This window comes from Syngnathus typhle, linkage group LG7 (genome assembly GCF_033458585.1).
Source record: "Syngnathus typhle isolate RoL2023-S1 ecotype Sweden linkage group LG7, RoL_Styp_1.0, whole genome shotgun sequence".
Classification (NCBI taxonomy): domain Eukaryota; kingdom Metazoa; phylum Chordata; class Actinopteri; order Syngnathiformes; family Syngnathidae; genus Syngnathus; species Syngnathus typhle.
The window spans coordinates 566,293-576,591 of NC_083744.1; the positions used below are offsets into that span (position 1 = coordinate 566,293).

Here is a 10,299-nt window from a genome sequence, read left to right on the forward strand (position 1 = left end):
AAAAGGTGCCTAGTAAACATGACCCAATTTAATATCATTGACCAAAAGCAACTAGAAGAAACAGTGCAAAGGCTTAAATCCTCAACGTGCTGCCTTGACACCTTGCCAACAAGCTTTCTAAAAAATGTCCACAAGTGCTGTTAGATAAATTGTATATATATGTTATCATGCGTTCCCTAATGAGTACTTATTAATAAGTTATTGCGCAGAATGCTTGCTGTTTCGCCTTGCAGACGTCCACCAGTCCACAACAAGTCATACGATGCTGTCTGGGGCTTCCTGACCTTCTACACCTCTGGGAATCCAAGAAAGTTGCTGATAGCTCAATCTACTCTGTTGATGTCTGCACATGACATTCTGTCCTTGCATTCCTTTCCCATGGCGTCCTGTCTGTAACTACTTGTTTCACATAGAATACTTGTTTATGTCCTTGCGCTCCTTTATTTTCTCATGAGACTAGGCCATGCTTTCCCCCCCCACCTGTTAGGGGCTAGTCTCACATTGTAGGTAGGGCATCCCTTAATAAAAAGAGCGAGGGGTGTGACAGATCTTTAGTGTATTTTGGACTGCTGTAAGTCTGGATGCACTCCTCGCGAGAAAAGACTCAACATTCTGCCTCACTGGTTTTGTCTGCTGATCCTTTTGCTGATTTTGAACCTGACAGATTTTTGGGGGCTCGTCCGGGATCTCAATAGACCTACTTCGGGTTCCGGCTGACTTTTCGACGCAGGACAAGTCCTTGGCCAAGGCATATAAAGGAAACCCTTTTCACGGGGCTGACTCGATCAGTCAGCTGGACGCCGGAGTGGTTGACGAGATCGTCCGAGGGAAAGGCCCAGCGGACTGTGAGTATGAATGTTGATTCTGTTGAAAGGAATGGAAGTGTAGTGGCAAGAGGTCACTTGAAACCTTGACAATTCTAGACCCTATCAAGTGCATATTTAGAGACAGTTAAATTCTGTATGGGATGCTGGAGTCCCCTGACGTAAACGTCAGTTAAATTCCACAGGAGGGCAGACTCCTCTGTTTTCTAAAGAAATAAAGAAGTACAGGTAGTTGGAGCAGTTAAATCCCGCTGAGGTGTGGTGGGGCCTCCTCACTAACCTTCCTACTGTGTTAGTTTTCTGCTGCCATCTGTGGTGGGTTTTCCTTATCCCTTGTTTAGCTGGTTTGGCTTCTTTCTCCGTGAAAAGATAGGTTTTATATTTACTTTGGGAAAGAGGTAAAGATAAGTTTTCCTTACACAATAGGAAGGTTAAAGAGTTGTTAAAATCCACTGGAGGGCGGGCTCCCCTGCTTGCCTGTGAGACGTTAGGAATGCGCATTGTGTGTGTGTGTGCGTGTGTATGGTTTGACTGAGAGTGACCTCATTTGAGCTCTGATTTGAGGTTTGAGTCCTCTGTATAAACACGCAGGAGTGTAAACAGTGGCTTTGTGTGGACGAAAGCAAGGATTCTCCGTTTCCTCCGGAGACCCACCACACATCGAACATTTATCCACTGTCCTGTGAACTAAATTGGCTTTAGGACACTGCGGGTGCCATTCAAATTGCCAAATCCGTAAACTAAACAAATAAATCATGGGGACAGCAAATAGCAAGCAAAAGCCGCTGCCCCGACATGAATTGAAATGCAAAGATTGGACATTGATGGAAGAAGTTGACCCCGACAATGTAAAATATCTTGACAAGTGGATAACCGATTACAAATTTGACGGTCAGCTGAAAACAAATTCGTTGAATAACCTAAAGCAATCAATTGATGCTAAATGTGGTGTAAAGAGGAATAACGACGGATATCATCTAATAGTAAAATGGGAATTGGAGGCTGAGAAGAGAAAATGTGGGCAGATAAGAGAAAGGCTGAGAGATAAGGAAGACGGAGGAAAGATAAAGAACTTGTTGTTGCACAGGCAGGAGGATGATGAGACAGTGTCAGCGCGGGCTCGCTTGAAGGCCAAAGCTGACGATGCGATGAATGAGGATGAAAAGAATGATCAATCTATAAGGACGGAGATTGCAGCACGCCAAAGTGAACCAATTTTCCCGTCTCTGTACCCCAAACTACCAAGCACAAATCATCCTCCTGAGAATGGTGCTTCTGCTCGTGGTATATTGACGCGGAGCCGTGCTCGTGGTGTGTTGACGCGGGGCCGTGCTAAGTTGGTTCCTTCGGCTGACGCAGACGCATACCCGATGATTGAAGTGGCAAATCCTCATGATGAGGGAGGACCCACAATTTTAGTATACAGAACATGGACCCACGCTGATATAAAATCAGCAATTGAGGGTATAGCGTTGCCCACTGAAGATGTTGGTCAATATTGTACCGACATGAGACAACTCATTGCTTCATACAATTTGAGAGGCGATGAAGTACAACAGGTTTTTATGGCATCTTTAACCAAACATTGGGCAAGCGTTAAAGGCACCTGGGATCCCTTTGATTCCCGGGGCCGTCCATTGGAATGTAACGGGGTGCCATTACAAAGAGAAATTGACCAACTATTGGGCAGGATCAAAATAAAATTTGAACGTAGAGCAAATTACACAGACATTGGCCGAACCAAACAAAAAGAAGATGAGTTGTTTGAAGACTTTAGGCACAGACTCGAGAGAGTGTTCAAGGCCAATAGTGGCTTGGAGCATGGATCTGATGTTTATGACCAACAACTCAAGAACGCTCTACATGCAAATTCGCGACCAGCAATCCAGAGCTGGATCACTAAACATATGATCACTTTCCCGACATCTACCTTGCCACAGTTCATTGATCATGCTATACACGCCGAAAAAGTTGTCGATGCAAAAAGAGCGAAAGAGAAGGGGAAAATGGGCACCGTGTTTTTTGTTAAAGGAGAGCAGTCTGAGATGTTTTATCAAAATAAGACCTTCGAACCACGCCTGGAGGGGCGTGGTCGTAACAAATTCCGTGGCAAGGGTAGAGGGGGGTACAGTCGTGATTCTCCCAATTATGGAACAAATGACCAGCCCGCTTCAGGTCAGTCAAGACGGTACAATGCTGGACCTCCCGTTTGCTGGTCATGTGGGAAAACAGGCCATATAGCAAGAAACTGCCCAGATAATCACAAGGGTGGGAGTAGACCTCCCTTATGACTGGCCGAAGGTCAAAATACAGTTGAAACAACTGTCTTGCCAACAGCTCCCCCTGTTGATGTAGATTTGAACATTCAAGATTTGTTGATGAACAATGTTGAGAAGCCAGTGATAACTCTATTCGTGAACGGGACTCCAATAACCTTTTTGTGTGACTCAGGGGCATGTGTGACCACGTGTCGTGACATACCTGCAGATGTGCAAAGTAACGGTAGATCCTTTTGGGTGAGAGCAGCGAATGGGCTGGCAACCCCAGTTCCCCAGTCTCGACCAGTTTGGATACGGGACCCAGAAGGGGGAAGTTGTTGCATTCCCATTTTGCTGATGCCCAGTTGCCCTATTAATTTGCTAGGTAGAGACGCTCTCACTGCCCTTGGGCTTTCCCTTGTGTCTCTTAATGGTCAAATTGCTGTCAAAAGGCGACACCAGTTACAGATATTTGGCCAATTTCACTGCTACTATTTTTATTCATTGGATTTGGCTGACGCAGAAGTGATGGAATTTGGTTCCCCTCTTTTGGCCCGTGTGGCCACCCTTTTGCGCTGCCCTGAACAAGCAATGGAAGCCAATCAACTACACATAACTATGTGGCATAAAGACACACCGGGTCCTGATCACAACTACGAGAACATGCTTGAGGCTGCTACACCTGCCACCTTGACAACTTCTTTCCTTCTGCACGATGGTGAGAGCCGTGCTTGTGTAGTCATACAAGCGGCTCCCCCTGCTGTGCAGAAGTTACACGTGTCTCCCACTCCGCTCCACATCTCTCTCTACAGGCCTCACACCGCAGCCTGGCAGAGTTTAGGATTTATGGCTGGTGATGCCTTGGCAGCTTCTGACTGGACTCAGGTTAATCCTGACTCCTTTTACAGTCCTTCCACCAAGCTCTTCAAACAAAATATGACTAAAGCCTTGTCATTCATTAGTGGAATCCACGCTGATCCTGGTGTTGAGCAAACACCCTCATCTTGAGATTATGTGTTGACGTCCGATGACGAGCACATCCTCGCTGAGGTCCCAAGTCATCTTTGGTCTGCGGGTCCTTCTGACGTTGGTTTAGTGAAAGGTGCGCTTCCTGTTGTCATAAGACCTAAAACTGAATACCGCCCTTGTGTGAGGCAGTATCCTTTAAAACCTGATGCCTTACAGGGTATAGCACCTGTTATTTCTGATTTATTAAAAGCAGGTGTCATCGTTCCTTGCCCGGATTCTCCTTGCAATACCCCAATTTTCCCTGTAAAGAAGGCACCCCCTTCTGTGGGGTGGAGAATGGTGCAAGACTTGCAAGCTGTAAACAATGCTGTTATTCAGAGAGCACCTTGTGTCCCTGACCCGCATACTTTGTTGAATTCATTGACACCTGATGCGAAAATCTTCACAGTGATTGACATTAGCAATGCTTTTTTCTCTGTCCCTATTGCAAAAGAGAGTCAGTTTTGGTTTGCGTTTACATATGCTGGCTCAAGGTACACCTTTTCAAGGTTACCACAAGGGTACTGTGAAAGCCCGACAATTTACTCCCAGGTGATGGCAGCCAGCATGGCTAAATTTGTCCCGCCAATGGGAAGTCAGATCTTGCTTTATGTTGATGACATTTTGATAGCATCTCCTGATTTTGCCTCTTGCCAAAAAGACACGCTTGCAGTGCTGCATCACTTGGCAAGTGAAGGCCACAAGGTCAGCAAGAACAAGCTTCAACTGTGGTCTGCTGAAATTAAGTATCTAGGCCACAATCTAAGTTCCCAAGGTCGATCCATAATTGAAAGCAGAAAAGCCTCTATTTTACAAGCTCCTAAGCCACTAACAAAGAAGCAAATGATGTCTTTTTTGGGTCTCACAGGTTATTGTAGAAACTGGATACTTGATTATGCCCAAATTGTTGCTCCTCTGTCCAAATTGATGTATGTGGAAGACATCTCAATGTCCGCTCACTTAAAATGGACTCCTGAAGCCGAGGATGCTTTTGTTTTGATCAAACAGGCTTTGGTCTCCAGCTCCACTCTAGCCTTACCCAACTATGATAAGGTGTTTGTCCAGACTGTTGACTGCAAAGGTCATTACATGACCTCTGTTTTGCTCCAATCACATGGCTCAAAATTGCGTCCTATTGCTTTTTATTCCTCTAAACTGGACAGTGTTGCATGTGCTCTCCCACCATGCGTGAGGGCCGTGGTGGCAGCCTCCATGGCTGTGGAGAGCAGTGCTGGTGTTGTGTTATTTCATCCTTTAACACTGAAAGTTCCTCATGCTGTCTCGGCTCTTCTGCTACAGACTAATATGACCTTTCTGTCGCCTGCGCGTCATCTTTCTTGCATGGCTACGTTGCTGTCTCAGCCGCATCTGACCGTTGAAAGATGCACGACACTCAATCCTGCCACTCTCATTCCCCTTCCTGACGATGGCGAATTCCATGATTGTGTCGATGCTGCCCAACAGATTGCAAAGGCTCGGCCTGATTTGGAAGATACGCCTCTGCCAGATGGTCATGTGGTTTTTGTTGATGGGTCTTCTAAGAAGAATGAATCTGGTGTGACCCTTACTGGGTATGCCATTGTTACTGCCGACGTGGTTTTGGAGGCTGCTAAACTGCCATCCAATATGTCGGCACAGGCCGCTGAGCTCATTGCTTTGACTGGGGCCTGCAAATTGTTTGCAAACAAGTCCGTCACTATCTGGACTGATAGTCAGTATGCTTTTGCTACAGTGCATGTTTTTGCTCAGCAGTGGAGCAACCGTGGCATGATAACTTCTACAGGGAAGCCCGTCTCCCATTCCGCTATACTAACTCAACTTTTGGATGCTGTCCAGCTGCCTTTAAAGGTAGCGGTTTGCAAGTGTGCTGCTCACACTGCGGGCTCTGATCCTGTTTCTCTCGGTAATGCTTTTGCTGACAAATCCGCTAAGGCCGCTGCGGAAGGCCTGCTTCATGTCCTCTCGTCTCTCACGGCTCATGATTCAATGTCACACATCTCCCCTGATGTGTTGCTTGACATGCAGTCTCAGAGCCCCTCCCAGGAACGACTCTCTTGGGAAAAGCGGGGTGCAACTAAAAACACCGATGGTCTTTTTGTGTGACCTTTGGGCAAACCTGTCTTGCCTCGTAGCTTGTTCAAATGGGCTGCTATTTCAAGTCACGGGGTCACCCATGTCTCGGCGGGAGGTATGGTGAAACAAGTCGAGGCTATTTATACAACATACGGCTTTGCCGCTTTTTCACAACGATTTTGCAGAGCGTGTTTGATCTGTGCTAAACATAACCCACAAGGCAATTTAAGACCTCAGAGAGGGAAATTCCCGACTCCATTGTACCCGTTTCAGACAATACATATGGATTATATCCAATTACATAAATGTGAAGGGAAAGAATATTGATTGGTCATAATAGACGCATTTTCTAAATGGGTAGAAATATTTCCTACCAAACATGCAGATGCACTCACAGTGGCAAAAGCCTTATGCAAAGACATCATTCCAAGGTACGGTATTCCAGAAACAATTTATAGCGACAATGGTCCACATTTTGTAAATCAAATAGTGCATAACATTGGGAGAATGTTCCACATAAATGTAAAGAACCATTGTTCATACAGACCGCAATCCGCTGGCCTGGTTGAGAGAGCGAACCAGTCTATAAAAAACAGATTAAAGAAATGTATGGAAGAAACAAAACGACCGTGGACTCAGTGTTTAGACCTGGTTAAAATGTACATAAATATTACAAGTACAACAGGGCTAACTCCTTATGAAACTATGTTTGGGAGACCTTACAGGCTTCCTCAGTTCAAAAACACATGGGAGATCCCCGAGGAAGCCACGTTAGCTGATTACATGAGGAAAATGTTGGAACGTCAAAAGAATCTAACCAATAACACTGATGATGAACCCATTTCTCTGCAGGAAGACCCCAAAATGGTACCGGGAGACTGGGTTTTGATCAGGAGTATCAAGAGGAAGAATTGGCATTCACCCAAGTGGGAAGGTCCCTTTTTGGTACTACTCACGACACCTAATGCTTTAAAAATAGCCGAACGCAACACGTGGATTCATTTAACTCATTGTAAAAAAGTGATCTCCGCAGACCCAACCTAAGTACGGAAGGTGAGCAAAGTCTGGTAATAGTGCCTGATTCTGGTGTCAAGATCCAGGGTTGACACGAAAGCTAGCAGAAGAATTCCAAGACACCAACCCGAAGCTCAGGGTGTTGACTCTGGGGAGATCCAAAACATGAGCATTAGAGAGTCATTTGGTGAGTGCTTTAATCGGGCTGTAGCCTGCGCGAAGTCTACCATGTGCTTTTGGTTGTTTTTGCTGGTTTGTGTTACCATTATATTTTTTTCGGGGGTTACTTTATCTGGAGGGATAGAGTACCATGAGCCTCGCACATTATTCTCTCAGGCGACTGCTAACGCTAATTCTAGTCGATGTGGCTCATGGGGAGAACTTGCTAGACATAAGCGCGACACTAAATCCCCTTTTTGGTCATGTTGTTTGTGTTCCAGGAGCCGTCCGTGTTCCAACCTGTGTACCATGGCTTTTGTCTTGGGCTTATAATAACTCATTAATGTTTACTGTGGCTCCTAACACATCTTCTTCTATTATTTTACCTTTGAAAAGTTTGAAGGGGTTTCGTAATGGTCGCCCCACTACTGGAGATAGATGGCTCGGGTATTGGTGGTATTTAACTGGCCACCCGGTTAACACCGGCTGGGGCACCCTTGTCACCACGCGAATGCGAGGGTATTGGCCCTCTGGTTCCAGTGACGAGGCTGTGTTCTTTGCTAAACGAGTGACTTTGATAAATCGGGGCACAAGCCTCCTTTTGACTCTTACACTCCCTGACGGTCATATTCGTCCTCCAAATGCCACCTTGTTTAACACTTCTTGTTGGGGTTTTCAACTGTGGGCTTGGTCCTCTGGAACCGATCCTCGCTTTCCTATTGCTATTTGCCTTAATAGAACAATGTCGGTCGCAGACCGTCCCGTTACAAATAAATACACCTTGTCAGCGGGAGCAAAAATCACAAGTACGCTCCTCACTGATGTAGACAGCTATTTTGTGGCCTCCACAGGGATAAGCGGTCATACTAACAACTGGCTTCTTATGGCTGAGCAGGCCGCAAAGATGGCTGGCGCTAGTTGCATTGCATGCATGGGTCCCAGACCTCTTTTGAAAATCATACCTGCAAATATAGGCCCTAAGTGTGCTGTCGTTTTGATGTTAGACTCGTCCATTTCACCCACTCACGATTGTTTTAGATGGGATACGGTTTACCCTGTTGCCCCTATGACAAAGCATAAACCCCTTTTTTCGTCTGTTGTAGCTAAGGGTAATTTTACATGCATTAGATTGCCTGGTACCGGGGTGAAGCTCGGCGCCATACCTGCTCCGTGGTGTGGGTCCGTGACCGAGGTCACGGCCCCTTTTTTGCCCATTGCTCGTTGTGATATTTGGTTTTGGTGTAATAGTAACGAACTTTATGATAGGTTGCCTTTCGACAGCGCTGGAATTTGCGCTTTGGTAACCCTATTGCTACCTGTTCATTTGATACCAATGTCCTCTTATGATCTAACGTCTTTTGCTAAGTCCGTAGTGCCCAAATTCTGGCCGAGAACGAAACGAGACGCCGAATGGCGGGGCACAGCTAATCCAACCTACATCGACGCCATTGGTGTTCCTAGGGGAGTGCCGGATGAGTATAAGCTGGTGAATCAGATAGCAGCTGGTTTTGAATCCGCCCTGTGTTGGTGGTGTACTCTTAACAAAAATGTTGACAGGATTAACTACGTCCATTACAACGTGCAGAGGCTTGGAAACTGGACCGAGGCGGGTTTCAAGGCGGTCCACTCCCAACTGGCCGCTACTTCCCTCATGGCTTTCCAGAATCGAATGGCCCTTGACATGCTACTCTCAAGAGAGGGCGGTGTCTGCGCCATGTTCGGTGAGCAATGTTGCACTTTTATTCCAAATAACACTGCGGCCGGCGGAAGCCTGTCCCAGGCCCTTGAGGGCCTGCGGGCCTTGAACGGGAAGATGAAGGAGCACAGTGGAGTGAACACGGAGGTTTGGGCCAACTGGTTGAACGTGTTCGGAAAGTACCGCACCCTGGTTTCCTCTGCCCTGGTCTCCGTTGCCGTTTTCTCTGCCATTTTGACCTTGTGTGGATGTTGTTGCATCCCTTGTCTCCGATCCCTAATTAACAGGCTAATTACGGCTGCTATCTCTCCGCCAGCTGAGACTTTCCCGTTGCTCCTAAGGGATGACCTTTCGGTCGACGGGGGTTCCTTCTCTGTTGACGACCCGGTCAGCGAATCTGTTGTGGTAAACTTGTCCGATTTGTTTTCTGACCCGGGCTTTGCCGATTGTGACTCAGTTTCCTCCCGTGTGTAAGTTGGTTCCTGCGACATGTGATCCCTGTGGCTGAAAATCTTTTTGAAGTGGCCATATGGGTGATGGGTTGGTCTCCGGGAACTTATGATAAACAGGGGGGAATTGTTAGATAAATTGTATATATATGTTATCATGCGTTCCCTAATGAGTACTTATTAATAAGTTATTGCGCAGAATGCTTGCTGTTTCGCCTTGCAGACGTCCACCAGTCCACAACAAGTCATACGATGCTGTCTGGGGCTTCCTGACCTTCTACACCTCTGGGAATCCAAGAAAGTTGCTGATAGCTCAATCTACTCTGTTGATGTCTGCACATGACATTCTGTCCTTGCATTCCTTTCCCATGGCGTCCTGTCTGTAACTACTTGTTTCACATAGAATACTTGTTTATGTCCTTGCGCTCCTTTATTTTCTCATGAGACTAGGCCATGCTTTCCCCCCCCACCTGTTAGGGGCTAGTCTCACATTGTAGGTAGGGCATCCCTTAATAAAAAGAGCGAGGGGTGTGACAGATCTTTAGTGTATTTTGGACTGCTGTAAGTCTGGATGCACTCCTCGCGAGAAAAGACTCAACATTCTGCCTCACTGGTTTTGTCTGCTGATCCTTTTGCTGATTTTGAACCTGACAAGTGCCTTGCCCCAGACCTACTGCAGATAATAAACACTTCTCTACTTACAGGCATCTTTCCACAATCTTTGAAAACTGCTGTTGTGAAGCCCCTATTAAAGAAGCCTAATCTTGACCACTCCATAATCAGCAATTTCAGACCAGTATCAAATCTTCCTGTTTCAA

At 46.3% G+C, this 10,299-nt stretch overlaps 1 protein-coding gene across 1 annotated transcript; it reads left to right on the top strand.

Annotated features, from left to right (window-relative positions):
- Positions 1–4,387: 4,387 nt before the first annotated feature.
- LOC133157000 (uncharacterized) lies at positions 4,388–10,079 on the top strand. The gene is made up of 2 exons (XM_061283185.1): positions 4,388–9,057; positions 9,349–10,079. The coding sequence occupies exon 1, from the start codon at positions 4,388–4,390 to the stop codon at positions 6,191–6,193; it is 1,806 nt and encodes a 601-aa protein (XP_061139169.1). The 3' UTR covers positions 6,194–9,057; positions 9,349–10,079.
- Positions 10,080–10,299: the final 220 nt, after the last annotated feature.

What these genes read in the sequence shown, in the direction of transcription:
- LOC133157000 (XM_061283185.1), top strand. Translation starts at nt 4,388, where the DNA reads ATGGTGCAAGACTTGCAAGCTGTAAACAATGCTGTTATTCAGAGAGCA.